At 41.8% G+C, this 23,109-nt stretch overlaps 1 protein-coding gene across 1 annotated transcript; it reads right to left on the reverse strand.

The window, feature by feature from the left end:
- Positions 1–419: 419 nt before the first annotated feature.
- On the reverse strand, positions 420–22,930 carry LOC106609157 (choline O-acetyltransferase). The gene is made up of 15 exons (XM_014207642.3): positions 22,761–22,930; positions 22,288–22,402; positions 19,770–19,961; positions 16,516–16,634; positions 13,198–13,251; positions 12,376–12,553; positions 7,545–7,722; positions 7,191–7,360; positions 6,857–6,957; positions 6,459–6,587; positions 6,062–6,184; positions 5,687–5,828; positions 5,208–5,270; positions 4,502–4,639; positions 420–1,477 (listed from the first exon to the last, which is right to left on the reverse strand). The coding sequence occupies exons 2-15, from the start codon at positions 22,333–22,335 to the stop codon at positions 1,175–1,177; spliced, it is 1,938 nt and encodes a 645-aa protein (XP_014063117.1). The 5' UTR covers positions 22,336–22,402; positions 22,761–22,930; the 3' UTR covers positions 420–1,174.
- Positions 22,931–23,109: the final 179 nt, after the last annotated feature.

Below are 23,109 nucleotides of genomic sequence, written 5' to 3' on the forward strand. Positions count from 1 at the left end.
TGTGACCAAAATATTGCTGAGTACCAAAAATAGCTAAGATAATGAATAGATTTCAAATGAATTGCATGTGCAAGCCTTGCCTGCGTAAGCTATTTTATTATTGCACAGTATAGCCTTGAATGACTGTATTTTATTCTTAATGTTTCTACACTACAACAAGTATACTATAAAAACAGACACATAATGATTCACGTTACATTATCACCACTTAGTGAGTAAAGCTCAGTTCATCCTACTGAACTTAGTGAGTAAAGCTCAGTTCATCCTACTGAACAGATGCAGTAGGTAACACAGACGTTTTCATTACTCAAACTATTGCGTCACATATACACATATAGGACATGACAAATATGGTTCACAGCACAAATATACTGATACATACCAACTGTTGCTACTGAATTAAGAATCATTGAAGTATTTTTTTTCCCAAGCAATGAGCTCCTGTATATCCGTCAACTGTTATTCTTCACATATCATGTATTTCATATAATTTCTTAACAAACGTAAGTAAAAAATATAGAACATTAAAGTGCCTGTCATCCTTTAGACTTTACCTGATAGAAATCCCTTTTTGCCATCGTCCTTATATTGACGATCTTAAACCTAGTTTACTTTAATCCCATTAGTTACAATATGATTGTTTGCATGACAAATGTGAAAAATAATGGTATATTCCGGTATATATTTAGGAGTTGTTTCAACAAAGCTGATGAATATATGTTGAGCGTACATACACTGAGATGATTTAGGAGCTAGTTCATTCATCCTCTCGGTGAAGAGGAGCTGTCCGTCACTACAGTGCTGAAATAGCAGGCATGGCTTTAGTTTCCTATTAGTAGACCAGATATCTCTGCTCTGTCTAGACTCCCACACAGTGTCAATGATGAATGAGAGTCTACATCTATGTTTTTTTCCATGTTTAATTCTTTGTAGTCATTATAGCTACATTTTTTAACTCTTAGTTTTATGTACATAGCTACATAGTTAAGGCTTCATATTTTCTGATTGAATTGAGAAAATAAGTTGTAAAACAAAAACCTGATTGCACAAACATGAAAATGCACACAGGACAACTAGTTAACGCTCCTTTTACGACATACCGGGATGCGTCAGAAGTTGAGTGTGACTCTGAAGCTGTCATAATATGGACACTGTAAAGCTACATTGGTATGAATTACTTCCCTGTTTTCTGAAGTGTGCTTGGAAGCTTGCTGCCTGCTCCTTGGTTATTCTCAACCACCTTCGAGGCAGCAGGAGCAGCGCTGCTCTGAGGCTTATTACTCTTCCTGCACAGATCCCTCATCTCTACGAGGCCCTCGTCCAGAGCCTTGATGAACACTGCCGAGCAGGTCTCGGTGCTACCGTGGAAGCTGGTCACGCTGAAGAGGAGGTGGTCTGACTGGGGGTTGTAGCAGCACCCGTACCCGTTAGGAACAACCGGGCCATAGCAGCAGAACATCTCCACTGTGGTTGGGACCTGAGGAGGATGTATACCAGTTAATACCCATCTACCAGTGGTTAATACCCATCTACCAGTGGTTAATACCCATCTACCAGTGGTTAATACTTATCTACCAGTGGTTAATACCCATCTACCTGCCCCGTCATTCAGGGCAGGTGGGGCACCTTTTTGTTGTCTGTTTTGCATGTTATTTTGGCATTAATATGTGTTACATATCAGTTTGCAAACAATGTAAATAATAATTCTGTTAATAAAGCCACACACAAGCATGGTCTCTTTTTTGCTTTCTTGTGTAAGGCAGCTCCAAAATGCAGGTGTTTCAGCCTAGATCAGTGCTTTCTGTGGTGGAGGGGCAGCCAGCGAACAACACAGAGTGTAGGGATTGATAATGCCCATCCAAGAAAGCTCAAGATCCTTGGGTGCAGATAAAATAATGTCAAATCTACCGTAGCTTTGACTGGACTGATCATGTCAATATCATACTTTCAAAATCTTAGCTGGCAAGCTAGACAAGCAGTCATTATCATGAATCAAGTCGACAATCTACTGGCAAATCCTTTTCAATCCTTGTCATATGAAGAGAAATGAGATAAAACGTATCGGTGCTCATCGGCTATTGGACATAAACATTCAAATTCAACAATGATGGGTTGGAAGGAATCAGGGGCTAACTGCAAGCATTGCAAAGCAGTCACTAGCCTGCTATTCAGTGGAGAGGGTGTGTAGTCCAAGTCTGGGTTTAAGGGTCTCTCTTCCAAGCTTAAAAGGATAAACATTCACATGCAACACCATGGACCAGAAAAGGTTGAATACATTGGCCATGCTGTCAATCCAGCATGACTTCTGCCACGTTCAAAACAACTGGAAACTTGGAACTGGGAAATCTCAGACTTCAGTGAATTCAAGACAACTGGGAACTTGGAACTGGGAAATCTCAGACTTCAGTGAATTCAAGACAACTGGAAACTTGGAACTGGGAAATCTCAGACTTCAGTGAATTCAAGACAACTGGGAACTCATAAAAAAAACTAGCTCCGACTGGGAAAATATGTTTTGAACGGTCATCCAACTGGGAATTCAAAGTCAGGAACTCGCGCCTCTTTCTAGAGCTCTGACTTGAAGATCACTGACATCATGATTCGACCATGTTTTTTTTCGAGTTCCCATTTGTCTTGAAAGCATCATAAATTCAGAGAATGCCAGACTTTGATGACAAAGTTTGATGACAAAATTTGCCCACAACAAGGACCGCCGCACCACCTTCCTGTTCAAGTGAGCACAGCAGGGGGTACTGGTACGGAGTCAATGTGTGAGGGTACAGGTTAGTCGAGGTAGTTCAGGCAATTTGTACATGTAGGTAGGGGTAAAGTGACTAGGCATAGATAATAAACAGCGAGTAGCAGCAGTGGGGTTGGGGGGGGTCAATGCAAATAGTCTGGGTGGCCATTTGATTAACTGTTCAGCGGTCTTATGGCTTAGGGGTAGAAGCTGTTAAGGATCCTTTTGGACCTATACTTGGCGCTCTGGTACTGCTTTCCATGCGGTAGCAGAGAGAACAGTCTATGACTTGAGTGACTGGAGTCTTTAAAAAATGTTGGGGCCTTCCTCTAACAACACCTAGTATAGAGGTCCTGGATGGCAGGAAGCTTGGCCCGAGTGATGTACTGGGCCATACGCACTACCCTCTGTAGCACCTTATGGTCGGATGCCGAGCAGTTGCAATACCAGGAGGTGATACAACCGGTCAGGATGCTCTCGATGTTGCAGCTGTAGAAATTTTTGAGGATCTGGGGACCCATGCCAAATCTTTTCAGTCTCCTGAGTGGAAATAGATGTTGTCATGCCCTCTTCACGACTGTCTTGGTGTGTTTGGACCGTGTTAGTTCATTGGTGATATGGACACCAAGGAACTTGAAGCTCTCGACCCGCTCCACTACAGCCCAATCGATGTGAATGGGGGTGTGTTCGGCCCTCCTTTTCCTGTAGTCCACGATCAGCTCCTTTGTCTTGCTCACGTTGAGGTAGAATTTTTTGTCCTGGCACCACACTGCCAGGTCTTTGACTTCCTCCCTATAGGCTCTCATCATTGTCGGTGATCAGGCCTACCACCGTTGTGTCGTCAGCAAACTTAATGATGGTGTTGGAGTCGTGCTTGGCCACACAGTTGTGGGTGAACAGGGAGTACAGGAGGGGGACTGAGCACGCACCCCTGAGGGGCCCCCGTGTTGTGGATCAGCGTGGCAGATGTGTTGTTGCCTTACCACCTGAGAGTGGCCCACCAGGAAGTCCAGGATCTAGTTTCAGAGGGAAGTGTTTAGTCTCAGGGTCCTTAACTTAGTGATGAGCTTTGTGGGCACTATGGTGTTGAACACTGAGCTGTAGTCAATGAACAGCATTCTCACATAGATGTTTCTTTTGTCCAGGTGGGACAGGGCCGTGTGGAGTGTAATTTTGATTGTGTTATCTTTGTGGATTTGTTGGGGCAGTATGCAATTTGGAGTGGGTCTAGGATTTCCGGGATGATGGTGTTGATGGTGTTGTGTGAGCCAAGACCAGCCTTTCAAAGCACTTAATGGCTACAGACGTGAGTGCTACGGGGCGGTAGTCAATTAGGCAGGTATTAACGCTTTGCCTGTTTGATGGTTCATCGGAGGGCATAGTGGGATTTCTTACAAGTGTCCAGATTAGTGTCCCGCTCCTTGAAAGCGGCAGCTCTAGCCTTTAGCTCGGTGTTAATATTGCTAAAATTGCTACTGCCATCTACTTAGGTATACTCAGGTATACTTTAACTAGGGATTTATAAGTAGTTATATAAACTGTTACTGATTACTTCATAGATGATATATATGTAGTAAATAGTTATAACACAATTGGTTGAAATAATGTTATTGTCATCTAGCTGCTTGTCAAATACTGAGATTAGAGGTATGCATGCATGATTTTGGATAAAAGCGTCTGCTAAATTGCACATATTATATAGTATATATTATGGCTGCACTAGCAATAGCCACATAGCAAAGCAATGACTAGAGGGTATACCTGACTCGTGGAGAGAATGAACTGGTTACTGGCCACATAGGTTTCATCTGTGAAGATCTCCGGCGTCTCCATCTTGAGCTCTTGTGCGATCTCTCTGAGTCCTAGAAGGTGATTGTCTATTCCCAACCCTGTAATAGCCTGTGAAACACCAAGAACCCTTAGCGCTCCATGTATTTAAGCTAGTTAGGGCCCAATTCAATCAGATCTGTTTTAGCCAACATCTGCATAGCTTTTGGCGGTGTCTGAGGTGGAACTGCGTTAGAGCTGTCAAATCCACAAGTGGCTACCGGCATTATAACTAAAGCGGACATTGCCACTGGCAGCACAGAGTTGCATTAAGAGAAATCCCATGCAGCCTTGTTTACAAGTTCGAACACTGGAATGTGAGATGTAATCTACACCTCGATTAGGCTGATAGAAATCCTCATTATTTAGTTTAATGATTTTCAATTTGAGCATCATTATTTCTATATAGGCTACACTCTCTCATTCTGAACTTTTAATGCGGGTGTGGCTTCGTGACAAGGATCACAAGAGCAGCTGCTCTGATTTGACAGCTCCAATGCCGTTCCACCGCCAACAACGGCAAAACATCAGCTATCGCCGGTTAATGCTTGATCTGATTGAATCTAGGCCTTAAATAAGATGTTTCTCTTTATCAAATGGACTTATGCAATGGATAATTTATTCAAATATCTGCACTTACTGTGATTGTGTAATTTGTCTGGGCGTTAATTGCATCCCACAATCGTTTCATCTTTTCAGAATCCTGTAAAATTGAATACAAACAAGATCACAATAAATAATTACATTAAGTCTTATGAGCTAAATATGATTACTCCACCTTGAACATGTTATGAGAGGAGACAAGGAGTCATATGAGAGATTATGCTTGAAATATGTAGAGGGATCAGCTGCGGGGGGGGGTGTGTGTGTGTGTGTGTGTGTGTGTGTGTGTGTGTGTGTGTGTGTGTGTGTGTGTGGGTGTGTGTGTGTGTGTGTGTGTGTGTGTGTGTGTGTGTGTGTGTGTGTGTGCTTCTGTGCATTGCTTGTGTGTTTATGGCTGGAACAACGAACTCTCGACTCTGGTGGGAGGGAGGCGGTGGCACCAGTTAAGAGGACATGATGAACAGTATAATGGGAGTAGCCCAGTAATTGGGGGTCTAAGTAAGAAAAATGACTCACAGAGAGAGATGCCTTCTCGTCCGTCATGGCCTTCACAAAGGCCAGAGCCTCGGAGGTAGCTGAGCGGATGTTGTCCACCCGGCCCTCATGGAAACGACGGATAGACGCACTTTCATAAGTGGACACCAGCCTTCCATTGCATCTGAGAAATCAAAAAGAAAAAATATATAATTACTGTATATCAATGGAGACACTTCCATAAATTCACTTATGTGTGACCAACGAAACAAAGTTCCTTGAGGTTTTTGTTGTTTTAAAATTACTGTCATTAAGTATTAAAATGAATAGTGTGCTGATACAGTATAATAAGTCTTAATTTGTCAAAACAACCAACCACTTGTCATTTTAGATACATTTCATACAGGTGTACTGTACCTGTAGAATGCCAGTTGTAGAGCCACCTGTATGTATGCATCTGGGCTCATCTTCTGTTTCTTGATGAATTCTTTTCCATAGACCTCAAACTTGTGCACATCCATGTCCAGATCTCTAACCAGCCTGAGGAATAGAAAACATGGATGAATATGAAACAACGTTTGGATTCAAAATGCTGGTTATTGTAGTGAGGGGGTAAGATTAAGGGTAGATTACTAGATGCCAGGGCTATGCTATGCTGTGTGTGTGTGTGTGTGTGTGTGTGTGTGTGTGTGTGTGTGTGTGTGTGTGTGTGTGTGTGTGTGTGTGTGTGTGTGTGTGTGTGTGTGTGTGTGTGTGTGTGTGTGTGTGTGTGTGTGTGTGTGTGTGTGTGTGGGTGTGTGGGTGTGTGTCTTACCTCTGTAGTCTCTCAGCAGAGGCCTTCAGAAGGCCCTGGATGTGAGGTGTGGTCTTCCAGAGCAGTCTGGCAGGAGTAGGAAGCTCCGACACGCTGGTGGCCCTCCCCATCTTGGAGGGACTTCCAGTCCTGTGGAGAGAGCACGTCACATGACTTCCTTAGAATCATGTATTATTATTTATAAATGTATTATTCATCAACAGCATGCTGCTTTATGACAAACCTCAAATAATACATTAGCTGTAAATGTGAAAGATCTGATTTAAGATGTAATGTAATAAACTGACTGTTAACTATATTGCACAGAACCCACAATAGAACCTTGGGGGATACCAGTTGTCAACTCCACATAAATCTACCACCATACGGATGCATTCATGTTTTGTTCTTTTGCTTACATAAATTTCATCAGGTATTCAGTACATGCCACCAGAACGATGCCCTCGAAGGGTGAGTGCTCGCACACCGTTCCGCAGACTCCGTCCTCCCCTACAATAAACTGAAAGAGAGGAGGGTTACACATCCTACATGGAACTGTCTACGCTTCTATCTACTCCATTCCACGGGCTCCGGGCCTTTATTTATAAGTGCTGATCTAGGATCAGGTCAACCCCATCCATATTATCTTATTCTGTATTATCTTCTGTAAAAGGAAAAACTGGTCCTAGATCAGCACTCGGAGTCTGAGACACTTTATGAATATGGGTCGTAGTGCCATTGGCATGGCCTTACCTGCATTGGCTTGTCATACCAGCGGTTCGCCCCCATCTTCTCATGGCCTCCTCCATGGAGCATCAGCAGGGCTCGGCTGGTATCCCCAACCTCCATCCCACTGGGGTTGTCCAGACACAACACACATAGACACTTCTCAATCACAGCCAATGACTCTCTGTTTACTGAATCTAAGGGAGGGAGGGAGGGAGGAAGGGAGACAGACAGACTAGGTCAGTTTATGCAAACATATATGTTTTCATAGTCTTGCCGTGATTTATTTTGAGTTATTACTATGAGGATATAATCACTTGATATCTGCGTTATTATTATAGTTATGATATAATGCAGACTGTAAGGTGTCTGAAGTGAAACCTTTGATCAGCACTTCTCTAGCCTGGGCCCATTCTGTTCTTCCATCAGACGTCAGCAGACCAAATGGAGGCTGTCTCTCCTCTGAGTTCTCCGCCATCTTCACTATCTTCTCCAACTGGGTTAAGATGTCCATTTCTTTCAGCTTTTTCTTATTTACCACTAGGTCCAACACAAAGAACTGAGAAGAGGAAAAACAAAAATGTTTGGATTAGGATTAATTTTATTGTCCCCGAGGGGAAATTTGTTATGAACATTAAAAGGTGTTAGAATATTTACAGGTTAAAACATACATCTGATTTGATGTGCTTTATTATAGGACCTCAAAATAGATTAATCTAAAATCCTGCTGTACATCGGTCCATACGGTAGCATGCTAACTAAAGTCCTGCTGTACATCGGTCCATACGGTAGCATGCTAACTAAAGTCCTGCTGTACATCGGTCCATACGGTAGCTGGCTAACTAAAGTCCTGCTGTACATCGGTCCATACGGTAGCAGGCTAACTAAAGTCCTGCTGTACATCGGTCCATACGGTAGCATGCTAACTAAAGTCCTGCTGTACATCGGTCCATACGGTAGACAACTAGCTAAAGTCCTGCTGTACATCGGTCCATACGGTAGCATGCTAACTAAAGTCCTGCTATACATCGGTCCATACGGTAGCAGGCTAACTAAAGTCCTGCTATACATCGGTCCATACGGTAGCATGCTAACTAAAGTCCTGCTATACATCGGTCCATACGGTAGCATGCTAACTAAACTTCTGCTGTACATCGGTCCATACGGTAGCATGCTAACTAAAGTCCTGCTGTACATCGGTCCATACGGTAGCATGCTAACTAAAGTCCTGCTGTACATCGGTCCATACGGTAGCAGGCTAACTAAAGTCCTGCTGTACATCGGTCCATACGGTAGCAGGCTAACGAAAGTCCTGCTGTACATCGGTCCATACGGTAGCAGGCTAACTAAAGTCCTGCTGTACATCGGTCCATACGGTAGACAGCTAGCTAAAGTCCTGCTGTACATCGGTCCATACGGTAGCATGCTAACTAAAGTCCTGCTGTACATCGGTCCATACGGTAGACAGCTAGCTAAAGTCCTGCTGTACATCGGTCCATACGGTAGACAGCTAGCTAAAGTCCTGCTGTACATCGGTCCATACGGTAGCTGGCTAGCTAAAGTCCTGCTGTACATCGGTCCATACGGTAGCTGGCTAACTAAAGTCCTGCTGTACATCGGTCCATACGGTAGACAGCTAGCTAAAGTCCTGCTGTACATCGGTCCATACGGTAGCATGCTAACTAAAGTCCTGCTGTACATCGGTCCATACGGTAGACAGCTAGCTAAAGTCCTGCTGTACATCGGTCCATACGGTAGACAGCTAGCTAAAGTCCTGCTGTACATCGGTCCATACGGTAGCTGGCTAGCTAAAGTCCTGCTGTACATCGGTCCATACGGTAGCATGCTAACTAAAGTCCTGCTGTACATCGGTCCATACGGTAGACAGCTAGCTAAAGTCCTGCTGTACATCGGTCCATACGGTAGCTGGCTAGCTAAAGTCCTGCTGTACATCGGTCCATACGGTAGCTGGCTAGCTAAAGTCCTGCTGTACATCGGTCCATACGGTAGCAGGCTAACTAAAGTCCTGCTGTACATCGGTCCATACGGTAGACAGCTAGCTAAAGTCCTGCTGTACATCGCTCCATACGGTAGCAGGCTAACTAAAGTCCTGCTGTACATCGGTCCATACGGTAGACAGCTAACTAAAGTCCTGCTGTACATCGGTCCATACGGTAGCATGCTAACTAAAGTCCTGCTGTACATCGGTCCATACGGTAGACAGCTAGCTAAAGTCCTGCTGTACATCGGTCCATACGGTAGCATGCTAACTAAAGTCCTGCTGTACATCGGTCCATACGGTAGACAGCTAACTAAAGTCCTGCTGCTGGTCCCACAGTTGACAGTGCATGTCAGAGCAAAAACCAAGCCATGAAGTTGAAGGAATTGTCCGTGGAGCTCCGAGACAGGATTGTGTCGAGGCACAGATCTGGGGAAGGGTACCAGAAAATGTCGGCAGCATTGAAGGTGCCCAACAACACAGTGGCCTCCATCATTCTTAAATGGAAGAAGTTTGGAACCACCAAGACTCTTCCTAGAGCTGGCCGCCTGGCCAAACTGAGCAGTCAGGGGAGAAGGGCCTTGGTCATGGAGGTGACCAAGAACCCGATGGTTACTCCTACAGAGCTCTAGAGTTCCTCTGTGGAGGTGGGAGAACATTCCAGAAGGACAACCATCTCTGCAGAATTCCACTAATCAGGACTTTGTGGTAGAGCGGCCAGACGGAAGCCACTCACTCCTCAGTAAAATGCACATGACAGCCTGCTTGGAGTTTGCCAAAAGGCACCTAAAAACTCACAGACCATGAGAAACAAGATTCTCTGTTCTGACGAAACCAAGATTGAACTCTTTGGCCTGAATGCCAAGCGTCACGTCTGGAGGAAGCCTGGCACTATCCCTACGGTGAAGCATGGTGGTGGCAGCATCATGCTGTGGGGATGTTTTTCAGCGGCAGGGACTGGGAGACTAGTCAGAATCAAGGAAAAGATGAACAGAGCAAAGTACATGGAGATCCTTGATGAAAACCTGCTCCAGAGGACCTCAGACTGGGGCGAAGGTTCATCTTCCAAGAGGACAACAATCCTAAGCACACAGCCAAGATAACGCAGGAGTGGCTTCGGGACAAGTCTCTGAATGTCCTTGAGTGACCCAGCAAGAGCCAGGACTTGAACCCGATTGAACATCTCTGGAGAGACCTGAAAATAGATGTGTAGCAACGCTCCCAATTCAACCTGACAGAGCTTGAGAAGATCTACAGAGAAGAATGGGAGAAACTCCGCAAACACAGGTGTGCCAAGCTTATAGTGTCATACCCAAAAAGACTCAATGCTGTAATTGCTGCCAAAGGTGCTTCAACAAAGTACTGAGTAAAGGGTATGTATGTTAATGTGATTATTTACTTTTTTTGTAATAAATTTGCAAAAATGTATAACAACCTGTTTTTATTTTGTCATTATGGGGTATTGTGTGTAGATTGAAGAGGAATTTTTTTTAAAATCAATTTTAGAATAAGTCTGTAATGTAACAAAATGGGGTCCGAATACTTTCAGAAGGCACTGTATGTGAGAATGCTCAGCGTTCAACACTATAGTGCCGTCCAAACTTATCACTAAGCTAAGACATTGGGACTGAACACCTCCTGCAACTGGACTTCCTGATGGTCCGCCCCGAGGTGGTGAGGGTAGGCAACCACACATCCGCCATGCTGACACTCAACACGGGGGCTCCCCAAGGGTGCGTGTTTAGTCCCTTCCTGTACTCCCTGTTCACCCATGACTGCATGGTCGCACACAACTCCAACACCCATCATGAAATTTGCAGAAGACACAACGTGGTAGCACTCCCACATTCACATCGACAGAGCTGTAGTAGAGCGGGTCAAGAGCTTCAAGTTCCTCTGTGTCCACATCACTGAGGAGTTTTCAGCTGCAGCATTGAGAGCATCTTGACTTCTGTATCACCGCTTGGTATGGCAACTGCTTGGCATCCGACCACAAGGCGCTACAGAAGGTAGTGCATACAGCCCAGGACATCACTGGGGCCGAGCTCCCTACCATCCAGGATCTACCAGGCGATGTCAAAGGAAGGCCCTAAAAATTGTCAAAAACTCCAACCACCCAAGTCATAGACTGTTCTCTCTGCTACCACACGGAAAGTGGTACCGATGCACCAAGTCTGGAACCAACAGGACCCTGAACAGCTTCTACCCCCCAAGCCATAAGACTGAAAAATAGTTAATTAAAAGGTACACTATGCAGAAATCGCTCCACCATTTCCTGGTTGCTAAAATTCTAATAGTTCACCTAATTTTATGTTTATGTGACAAAACATTCAAGTATAGAGAATCATTGTACCATCTAAACCGTTGTGAAATATCTTTTCCATAATCAAAAATATAGTATTTTCAGCTGGAGCTGGTGTAAAAAACAGAAAGTAAAAGATGCAAAAATGAAACTTAAGAACGGGAAGCATAGAAATAGTGCATATTAAACAGATCTACCGCTTCTTACACTTGCTTTCAATGAGAATGACAGATCTAAAACTCACCTTTCTATGTGAATTTGGTCGGGTCGTCCAAAAAGTATATTGGAGCTTTAAATAGTTAACCAAATAGCTTCCAGGACTATTTGCATTGAGCCTTTTTGCACTAACCTTTTTGACTCATCACATACACTGCTGCTACTGTTTATTATCTGTCACTTTATCCCTACCTATATGTACATATCCATCTCAATTACCTCGTACCCCTGCACATGGACTCAGTACTGGTACCCCGTGTATATAGCCAAGCTATCGTTACTCATTTTATATTTATTATTAGTTTTATTATTATGTGTTTGACTTTTCTATTATTTCTCTCTTTTCTTTCTATCTGCATTATTGGGAAGGGCCCGCAAATAAGCATTTCACTGTTAGTCCACACCTGTTGTTTACGAAGCATGTGACGAAGAAAATTGTATAATTAGATTTGATATAATGCACTATTTTTGACCAGGGTCCATAAGGATAGGAAAAGGGTGCCATTTGATACGCAATCTTAGGGCTCAATTCAATCTGTAGCGCTAAAGACCTGCGCTACAGCATAATATAAATTTAAAGGCAATGTTTCCGCGTTCGCTTAGACTGCATTCACGGTAAACGCTGCATACGTCGGCTCAATCGGAAATGACCTTTACATTTCAATCACGCCGCTATGGATTAGTCTCTCTCTGACCTGGTTCTTGCATGCCACGATGATGTACTCCTGCTCAGTCGACCCAGGCTTGTGGATGACGAGGGTATCCCTCTTGTGGCCGGGCAGACGATATGTGTTGAAGAGACGGTAATACTGCTTCATACACAGAGGGGTCCCAGCCAGCTGGCCCCGAGCAAAGTCCACAGGCAACACCCGCCTGTCAGACCCCAAGGCCCAGGAGACACACAGACACAGAGACTCAGACAACCCTCAGCTGCTCTGGAGAGGACATTTATATTCTACATGGTATGTGTACTCTGTTTCTGTAGAAATAAATAAATACTTGTTTGTTTTATTTTCTAGATGAGGTCTGTATACTCTGTTTCTATGTGTTATTTGTGTTTATGATAAATAGTCCACAGGCAACGCCCACGTGTCAGGCAGCAGGCCCAGGAAACACACAGAGACACAGAGGCATGGGACCTCAGACAACCTCAGCTGCTCTACAGAGCTGTTTTATCCACTTACATTCTAGATCCTTCAAACTCAACTCTGAACCTCGAAGCCAGTTCCACTGCATTTTTTAATTGTTCTCTTCTAATCAGGGACTGATTTAGACCTGGGACACCAGGTGTGTGCAATTAGATATCAGGTAGAACAGAAAACCAGCAGGCTCTGGACCTCATAAGATAAGAGTTGAATACCCCTGTTCTAGATTGTCTGTATATTGTGTTTATAAATAAAAATGTTATTTTCCCCCTTTATATTCTAGAATATAGATTATCTTCATACTCTCCTTCTACAGTATAGAATAGAATAGAAGCGCTATAAGGTGGACAAACTGTATTTAAGGGCACTCACGTGTCAATACGTTCCTTGTACTCCAGAACTCCTGTGATGAGGTGAGCAGCGAATCTGAGAAGATGGAGAATAGAAAGACTGATTTAGCACACAGCACACAACATCAATAAGACTGGCACAATACAAAGTGTACATGTAACAGTAGAGTCATTTAATTACTGGCATCCATTATTAAAATATACTCTTCTTATGCAATTTACAACATACAATATACTCTACACTATACTCTACAATATACTCTACAATATACTCTACATTATGCTCTACGATATACTCAGCGATATACTCTACAATATACACTATACTATGCACTATACTCTACACCATACTCTACAATATACTCTACACTATACTCTACACTATACTCCACACTATACTCCGCACTACGCTCTGCATGATACTCTACAATATACTCCACACTATACTCTCCACTATATTCTACAATATAATCTACACTATACTCTACACTGTACTCCACAATATACTCTACACTATACTCCACAATTTACAAAATACTACACTCTACCATATACTCCACACAATACTCTACAATATACTACACTATACTCTACACTATACTCAACAATATACTATACACTAGAGTCTACAATATACTCCCCACTATTCTATACAATATACTATATACTACACTCTGCCATACACTCCACACAATACTCTGCAATATACTCTACACTATACTATACACTATACTCTACAATATACTATACACTATAGTCTACAATATACTCTACACTATACTCTACAATATACTATATACTACACTCTGCCATATACTCCACAAAATACTCTACAATATACTCTACACTACCCTCTACAATATACTCTACACTATACTCTACACTATACTCCACACTATACTCTACAATATACTATATACTGTATACTATACTCCACACTATACTCTACACTGTACTATATACTATACTCTACCATGTACTCCACATAACACTCCACAATATATGCTACAATATACTCTACACTACACTCTACGATATACTCAGCGATATACTCTACAATACACTCTACACTATACTCTGCACTATACTCTACACTGTACTCCACACTATACTCTACACTATACTCTACAATATACTCCACGCCATACTCTACAATATACTATATACTATACTCTACCATATACTCCACATAATACTCTACAATATACTCCACACTATACTCCACACTATACTCTACAATATACTATATACTATACTCTACAATATACTCTTCTTCTTACACTTTTCTCCATATATGTACAGTATATATGGGAGGGAGGTAGCCTAGTGGTTAGAGCAATGGGCCAGTAACCGAAAGGTGGCTAGATCGAATCCCCGAACTGACAAGGTAAAAATCTGTCATTCTGTCCCTGAAAAAGGCAGTTAACCCACTGTTCCTAGGCCTTGATTGTAAATAAGAATTTGTTCTTAACTGACTTGCCTGGTTAAATAAATAATTAAAATATGTATTACTGAATTGTAACTATATAATAGTTCTGCATGTGGATATTTTATTTATCCATATTCCTAATTTAAATATCCACATACACTGATTGACAAACAGTTACAGGCTGTTACTTTAACATCTCCATCTGCTCATGATGCTTCAAATGCCCCCTCCCCCCCTTCCTCATTGGAGAGCTATAATTACATTTCTACTAGATTATAGGGCTATGCTGTGTGTGTATGGGTGCGCGTGTGTGTGTGCGTGTGTGTGCGTGCACGTGTGTGCGCGTGTTGTATGTGTTTGCGTGAGTGTGTGTGTTTCCGTGCGTGCGTGTGTATCTAGATAGGGAGCAAAACACAGTGCCACGTCAACCCTGGTGTTTTCTGTCATTTGTCTCAGTGTTTATGTGTTCAAACCCCAGATCAATATACAAAGTGGGCTACACCACACAGACACACAAACATACACACACAGATACTTATTACCCCAACCACACATTCACCACCACACCCCTGGATGGAGGCTGAGGATGGGGAGGAGGAGGGCAGCCAGCTAAGCAGGCCACCAGTCTCAGCGGACTGCTTAGATCTTTCACTCCCAATCTAATAAGAGCCTCTGTCGGTCTATTAGGAGGCTGTTCTGAAGGTCCTGCTAGTTTTCACTTAGCTCACTGTGAGCTGACAAAAGCCAATGTTGACTTACAGTACACAGTCTGTATCTGGATGGTCTTGCGTGTGTGTGTGTATGCGTGTGTGCGTGTGTGTGTGCGTGTGTGTGTGTGTGTGTGTGTGTGTGTGTGTGTGTGTGTGTGTGTGTGTGTGTGTGTGTGTGTGTGTGTGTGTGTGTGTGTGTGTGTGTGTGTGTGTGTGTTTGTGTGTTGTCTGTTAGGCTGGCAGACCACAGCTCATTTAATAAGCAGCAGAGATGTAGAGAAGAGATGATGCAGACTGGCTACTGATACTCTCCACATATTGCAGCTTGTAAATCTGGTTTGGTTTATGCCTGCTGAAAACATTGTTGTAAATCTGGTTTGGTTTATGCATGCTGAAAACATTGTTGTAAATCTGGTTTGGTTTATGCCTGCTGAAAACATTGTTGTAAATCTGGTTTGGTTTATGCCTGCTGAAAACATTGTTGTAAATCTGGTTTGGTTTATGCCTGCTGAAAACATTGTTGTAAATCTGGTTTGGTTTATGCATGCTGAAAACATTGTTGTAAATCTGGTTTGGTTTATGCATGCTGAAAACATTGTTGTAAATCTGGTTTGGTTTATGCATGCTGAAAACATTGTTGTAAATCTGGTTTGGTTTATGCGTGCTGAAAACATTGTTGTAAATCTGGTTTGGTTTATGCATGCTGAAAACATTGTTGTAAATCTGGTTTGGTTTATGCCTGCTGAAAACATTGTTGTAAATCTCTCACCAAGTTTGGTTTACAGTACAGGACAGGAAGCATAGTAGCCATGTATTGCATTGCACCAGCACCATTGTATATTGCAGTATAATACAATATTGTACTCTGTATATTGTATTTACCATTATATAGTTGGACAGCTTCTAGTTGTGGAGGGATTCAGGATGAGAAAATGCAACAACAAAGAAATGATTAACTATCTAAATAAGTAAGTACCTAGTTCAAACAGTCAAAATCATCTCAATGTACATAGTCTCTCGTCAGAGTAGCTGATTTGGTTTTGGGTGCCGAGATTACTACAGTATGTACATTACGCCCTGTTGTCAAGTATAATCCAACTGGTTGTCAGTCAAACAGCACTAATCTTATTCACACTGAGGAAGTGAGTCTGTCACATACTTGACTGAGTCTTTCACATACCTGAGGGAATATTTCACATACCTGAGCGAGTCTTTGCGATCTTTAAAGTTTTGTTTTGGGAAGACCATGGCAGGATTGGAGTTGACTGGTAGGGCCAATCTCTGATTCAAATACATATCTTCTAGCCAGTAGTCATAAACCTGAGAGAGCGAGAGACAGAGATGGCGAGAGAGAGAGGGAGAACAGGCACAAGGCCTCCACTTTGTACATCCATGTTGACAAGGTGCCAAATACTGCTCCTGCAGGTTTTTAAACTGTGGCTTTGTTGAACTGGCTTTAAACACATTACTGAAAGGGTATTCTTAGAAGGGAATCTCATGGGCATCAGTGTGAGAAGCCATCACTATCTTGAGTGCACTGAATATCATAGCAAGATGGAGGGGAGTAGAGGAGGTGAGAGGCTGCAGCAGGAGGAGTGGGAGTTTGATAGAGAACAGAGAGAAAGAGAGGACAAAAAGACTACAGGAGGAGAGGAGGAGAGAGGCTGCAGCAGGAGTGGGAGTTTGATAGAGAACAGAGAGAAAGAGAGGACAAAAAGACTACAGGAGGAGAGGAGGAGAGAGGCTGCTGCAGGATGAGTGGGAGTTTGATAGAGAACAGAGAGAAAGAGAGGACAAAAGGACTAGAGGAGAAGAGGAGAGAGGCTGCAGCAGGATGAGTGGGAGTTTGATAGAGAACAGAGAGAAAGAGAGGACAAAAGGACTAGAGGAGAAGAGGAGAGAGGCTGCAGCAGGATGAGTGGGAGTTTGATAGATAACAGAGAGAAAGAGAGGACAAAAGAACTCGAGGAGGAGAGAGGCTGTGGTGGAGGAGTGGGAGTTTGATAGATATCAGAAAGCTACTTTAATTCAGGACTGACTGATCATCTAAGTGGCCAGTGATGGATCGGTCCTGCAGACACCAAGTGGCAGATCTGATAGATCTATGGCCACAGCTTTAGTTCTTTCCTCCTTCCGTTGCCAGCTGTTATTGATGGTCCAAGTGTATTGGGCCATTTATGGAGTTGATAGTGTCTTCAATCACAGTGTGGAGACTCTACAGTCTTTATGGACAGGTCTCCAATGGGTTATCAAAGGAGATTGTTTAGCTTTCCGTTATCGACACACTCCTGATATATCACACCTTTAGGTCGTGTTTACTTCTACTTGTGCTCTACAATGTTTCAACCTGAAGTGATGTCGAAGTATACTGTACACTCTTAGAAAAAAGGGTTTCAAAAGGGTTATCTGGCTGTCCCCATAGGAACACCTTTTTTGGTTCCAGGTAAGACCCTTTTTGGTTCCATGTAGAACCCTTTTGGGTTCCATGTAGAACCCTTTTGGGTTCCATGTAGAATATTCTGTAGAAAGGGTTCTACAGTGCCTTCAGAAAGAATTCATACCCCTTGACTTATTCCACATTTTGTTGTGTTACAGCCTGAATTCCAAATGGATTACATATATTTTTTCTCACCCATCTACACACAATACCCCAGAATTTCAAAGTGAAAACATGTTTTTAGAAATTGTAGCAAATGTATTGAAAATTAAATACAGAAATATCTCATTTACATAAGTATTCACACCCCTGAGTCAATCATTTGTAGAAGCACTTTTGACAGTGATTACAACTGTGAGTCTTTCTGGGTAAGTCTCTAAGAGCTTTCCACACCTGGATTGTGCAACATTTGCCAATTTATTATTTTCAAAATTATTCAAGTAGATTTAAGTAAAAAATGTAACTCGGCCACTCAGGAACATTCACTGTCTTCTTGATAAGCAACTCTAGTGTATATTGGCCATGTGTTTTTAGGGTATTGTCTGGCTGAAAGGAGAATTCATCTCCCAGTGTCTGGTGGAAAGCAGACTGAACCAGGTTTTCCTATAGGATTTTGCCTTTGCTTAGCTCCAGTCAGTAAATGTTTTATCCTGAAAAAACTCCCCAGTCCATAACGATTACAAACATACCCATAACATGATGCAGCCACCACTTTACTTGAAAATATGGAGAGTGGTACTCAGTATTGGATTTGCCCCAAACATAACCCTTTGTATTCAGGACAAAAATTTAATTATTTCAGTATTACTTTCATGCCTTGTTGCGAACAGGATGCATGTTTTGGAATATTTTATTCTGTACAGTCTTCCTTCTTTTCACTCTGTCAATTAGGTTAGTATTGTGGAGTAACTACAATATTGTTTATCCATCCTCAGTTTTCTCCTATCACAGCCATTAAACTCTGTAACTGTTTTTTAAGTCACCATTGGCCTCATGGTAAAATCCCTGAGCGGTTTCCTTCCTCTTCGGCAACTGAGTTAGGAAGGACGCCTGTATCTTTGTAGTGACTGGGTGTATTGATACACCATCCAAAGTGTAATTAATAACTTCACTGTGCTCAAAGGGATATTCAATGTCTGCTTACTTTTTTATTTTTTTTACTCATCTCTGCGAAACATTGAAAAAGCTTCCTGGTCTTTGTGATTCAATCTATGTTTTAAATTCACTGCTCGACTGAGGGACATTACAGATAATTGTATATCTGGGGTACAGAGATGAAGTAGTCATTAAACAATTATGTTAAGCACTATTATTGTCCTGCAACTTGTTATGTGACTTGTTAAGCACATTTTTACTCCTGAACGTATTTAAGCTTGCCATAACAAAGGGCTTGAAGACTTATTGACTCAATACATTTCAGAATTTTATTTTTTAATTCATTTGGAAACATTTGGAAAAACAGAATTCAACTTTGACATGATGGGGTATTGTGTATAGGTTAGTGACATTAAATCTAAATGTAATCCATTTTAAATTCAGCCTGTAACATAACAAAATATGGAAAAAGTCAAGGGGTGTAAATACTTTCTGAAGGCACTGTACATGGAACCCAAAAGGGTTCCACCTGGAATCAAAAGGGTTCTACCTGGAACTAAAAGGGTTCTAATTGCAACAAAAATATTCTAGATAGCACCTTTTTTTTCTAAGAGTGTAGAAGTATAAGGGTATACTACTTTGCATGCTTCACACATGTGGGAACTAAAAGGTAAACTGGCATCCCATCTCACACCAAATCTGACTTCTGTTTCAGAACAATAGAAACCTAACAAGGATCACACTCCCACAGTGGCTAACAGAATGTATTTGAATGTTTACATTTACTGAGGGTCTTATCTGCCTCCCAAATGACACCTTATTCCCTATAGTGCACACTACCTTTGACCAGAGCCCTTGCATTATATAGGCAATAGGGTGCCATTTGGGACACAGTGTTTGTCTGAGTGAGGGAGGGAGTTTACCCAGTTGTATGTCTTGTCACTCCTCTCCAGTAGTTTCTTCTGCAGCAGCTCTCCAGTGCCGCCTGGCTCTCCAAACTTCACCACGATGGCTTTAGTCTTCTGATATTGTTCCTCCTTCACCAGGTGTTTCATACAGCTCAGGTACATGTCCAGAGTCTGCTTCAGGGGTGGGACAGGCACCTTGGGCAGGACCTAACATTGTGAGATCAATCAATCAATCAATCAGACCCTCTGTAATGGTTGGATTGGGATAAATATTGACTCAGTGATGCTGCACCCAAAAGGACAAAATGTGTTCATCATTATAAGAAGCTGTTTTCCTGCCTGTAGGCATGTATTCATTCGTCTGAGCATTAAAATACCTCATTTTCTTCCTGAAGTTTCTCTTTAAAGCTTGTATTCTTAGAACCTGAGTGAATTATTCATTCGAACTGCTTGAAGCCAAGTCGAGAATTAATTTTACAGCGCCCTGTGGGATACGAAAACGCTCCTTTTGATCGAAACAGCTATGGTTATTTTATATTGAATAAAATGCTAATGGAAAGTGCTGTATATGGAGTGGGAGTAAGTGTGTTGAGTGTTGACTAATTATTTGTCCTAATTTGGCCTGATATGTTTGAATCCGTTCTGTCATTCTTGCCAGTGTAAGAATGGGTTACCTACACACTAAAATAAAAGGGTTCTATATAGTGTCAAATAAGGGTTAAAAAATGGCTTGTAACCATAGTGGAACCCTTTTTGGTGCTATATAGAACATTTATGGAGAATGGCTCTATAAATAATGTTTTCAATCTGAAATGTTCTTTGAAGAACAATACAGTGTTTTTAATTAGGGTTTAATAGCCATAATGCATTGTTAAACTTCTGCAAGACTTTACTACTGTTTTTATTGATGGGTTGAATAAAGTGTGCCAGCATTTAGACAACCGTTCTCAATTGACACAAGGCCATATCTGAGTCTATAACAAGACACAATCACTGGCCATAGGCATAAGTAACACATTATAATACAACACAACAGATTAAACAAACTGGAATGACACTCTCACTCACGGTTGCACAAACCACGCCCACAACATATTCTAATGAACCAACTGCCCTACATGTTAATCATCACTAAAAGAGGAAAGAACCCTTATCTGAACTGCAAATAACCATTGAAGGGCTCGAAGGGATTATTTGGGTCATTATGGTTCCACATAGAACCACCACCCTTCCCAAAGACCTTTAAGGAACCCTTATTTTTAGTGTGTAAATCAAATGTGAAATAGGTATGATTGAATGGATAGGTTGGTGATATTTTACCTTGGAATTAGCCCCAAGCGAATGGCCACTCTTGGGGGAGATCCATTAGAATCGTATCGTTAAGAATTCAATTTTGTTTAATTAATTGATCCCCAGTGGGCAATTGAAGTGTCACACCACGGGCTTGTGCTTCGTTCATATTCGCCTTAACCTAAACCAATGGTGCTGTGTAAATTCTAGTAGCATATAGCTAAAGTGCTCTGGCAACAGAAACGTGAATTGTTGAGACGTTTGACTTCCCGGATTGCTTCTCGGTATTCTTTACAATTCGCAGAATGTGTATATCTTCCAACAAAAAAAGCCTCGATAAATTGGCTTTTACATGATAAAGGTTTAGACAGAGAACAATAATTTGGGCGCAAGTATCACGGCTTCCAAAGCTCTGTGTTGGATCATACATTTGCATTACATCAAGTCTGAGAGGGTATTTTAATTTCCCAGTTTTGTTAATACCAGTGTAATAAAAGCCTTCAAGTTCTCTAGTTTCTGCCCCTAGCGGTCAGTACAAGGACCCAGCGTTTCAGCATCCATGTTCTTTCCAGTCCCATGGCAGCGCCTGTACCTGTTACACTTGGAATAGCTTTCAAGCTTGTTGCTGCATACTTTTTCTATTGATAATCTGTGCGTTAGTTCTGCAAGACACTCATGAAAATCACTTCTCATTACAATTTGTTACGAAATATTACAAGTAAGAAGCCAATTTGTATCAATAAATGCATACTTTGGAAAACAATTAAGGCTACAAAAAGGACTGTGGTACATATCAAGGTAAGAAACGAATTCCCTAAAATAGTGTCTCGGCAACGGTACTTTGTCAGTCACAAGCAACATTGTGATAAAACAGCAGCAATGGAAACTGAGTGAAACAAGTAAAGCAAACAGATTTTAGATTATGCTAATTATCCACCAATAAATGACTATCGATTCAGTTATTGTTACTCACTTTTGCGACGACCTGAATAACATAGACCTATTACAATTCCCCTTATAATGTTGTCCGATAAAGCCTACATTTTCAGAATATACCCGTATAGATAAAGCAAAGATTTGATTTAGAAATAGTTGATAGCAAGTTACAGCCAGACACAATCCTTATTAAACAATTCATTACCCTCAGTGTTTTAAAAAACTATAATGTATCGGGCTACATGATCTAGTGCATAAAGAGTATTAGTATATCGATATATATATATATAACCTAAGACTTTCATACATAGCTTTCCCTTCGGCCTTTCGGCGGCTCTCTCTCCAGGATGGGCATGTTGTTATCCAGTCAGGATCGGTCAGGAGGAATACAAACTCACAAGAGTTGGTTGAAGTTCAGCCTTCTGCATGAAGCCGGTACATCCAAATCATTCAAAACAAATGAAAAAAAGGGATTACTTTAAAATAGGATTGCTACATTTGAACTGTCACTGTCGAGTTCGTATTATAAATGTTATTTAAAAACCAAAATCTTATCACCAGGTGTTGATATGGTATGTATTAGTGTTAAATATAATATATTATTGTATTCAGCATAGATACATTATAGATACATAACCACAATCACAATCTTTCCATAAGTATTAATCGAGGAGCTGTCTCCTTCCAAGTCATCCAAACTAAGCACATCGTGCACCTGTTAACTTACTGAACTAGGCATATTTGTGAATGATGAGAATCAGAGAAAAGATTTCCGCTTACCTGAGAAATGGATGCCCTCCTTCACTCCTCAATAGGTCAAAAAGGTTTGCAACAAGATGAAATAGTGTCCCGCGTACGTGCATAGAACTAACATAACTAAATCCTTTGACGCGAACGAATGATCGTTCCCCATTCTGTCTCACTCTTCATGATATTCACTCCTAGCTCACACCCATTGCAAGGCTTTGACTTTTAAAGCGCGCTTGCTTAGTAAAGATGCACTAGGTGTTTGTCTGTCTCTACCTACCCCGCAAGCAGCAAACTCCTCCCATCGAAATCTATTCGTGGAACATATTATTTGACAGCTTGGCTTGCTTCCCCTGCCCACCTCTGACAAAGTATGAAACTG

Source organism: Salmo salar, chromosome 01 (genome assembly GCF_965601325.2).
Source record: "Salmo salar chromosome 01, fSalSal1, whole genome shotgun sequence".
Lineage (NCBI taxonomy): Eukaryota > Metazoa > Chordata > Actinopteri > Salmoniformes > Salmonidae > Salmo > Salmo salar.

Excerpts from the sequence above, each read along its gene's own strand:
- LOC106609157 (XM_014207642.3), bottom strand. The coding sequence starts at position 22,335 with ATGCCCATCCTGGAGAGAGAGCCGCCGAAAGGCCGAAGGGAAAGCTAT. Across the intron at positions 7,723-12,375 it reads TCGTGGCATGCAAGAACCAG|TTCTTTGTGTTGGACCTAGT; the intron begins GTCAGAGAGAGA and ends TCCTCTTCTCAG. Across the intron at positions 4,640-5,207 it reads AGACAAATTACACAATCACA|GCTATTACAGGGTTGGGAAT; the intron begins GTAAGTGCAGAT and ends GGTGTTTCACAG.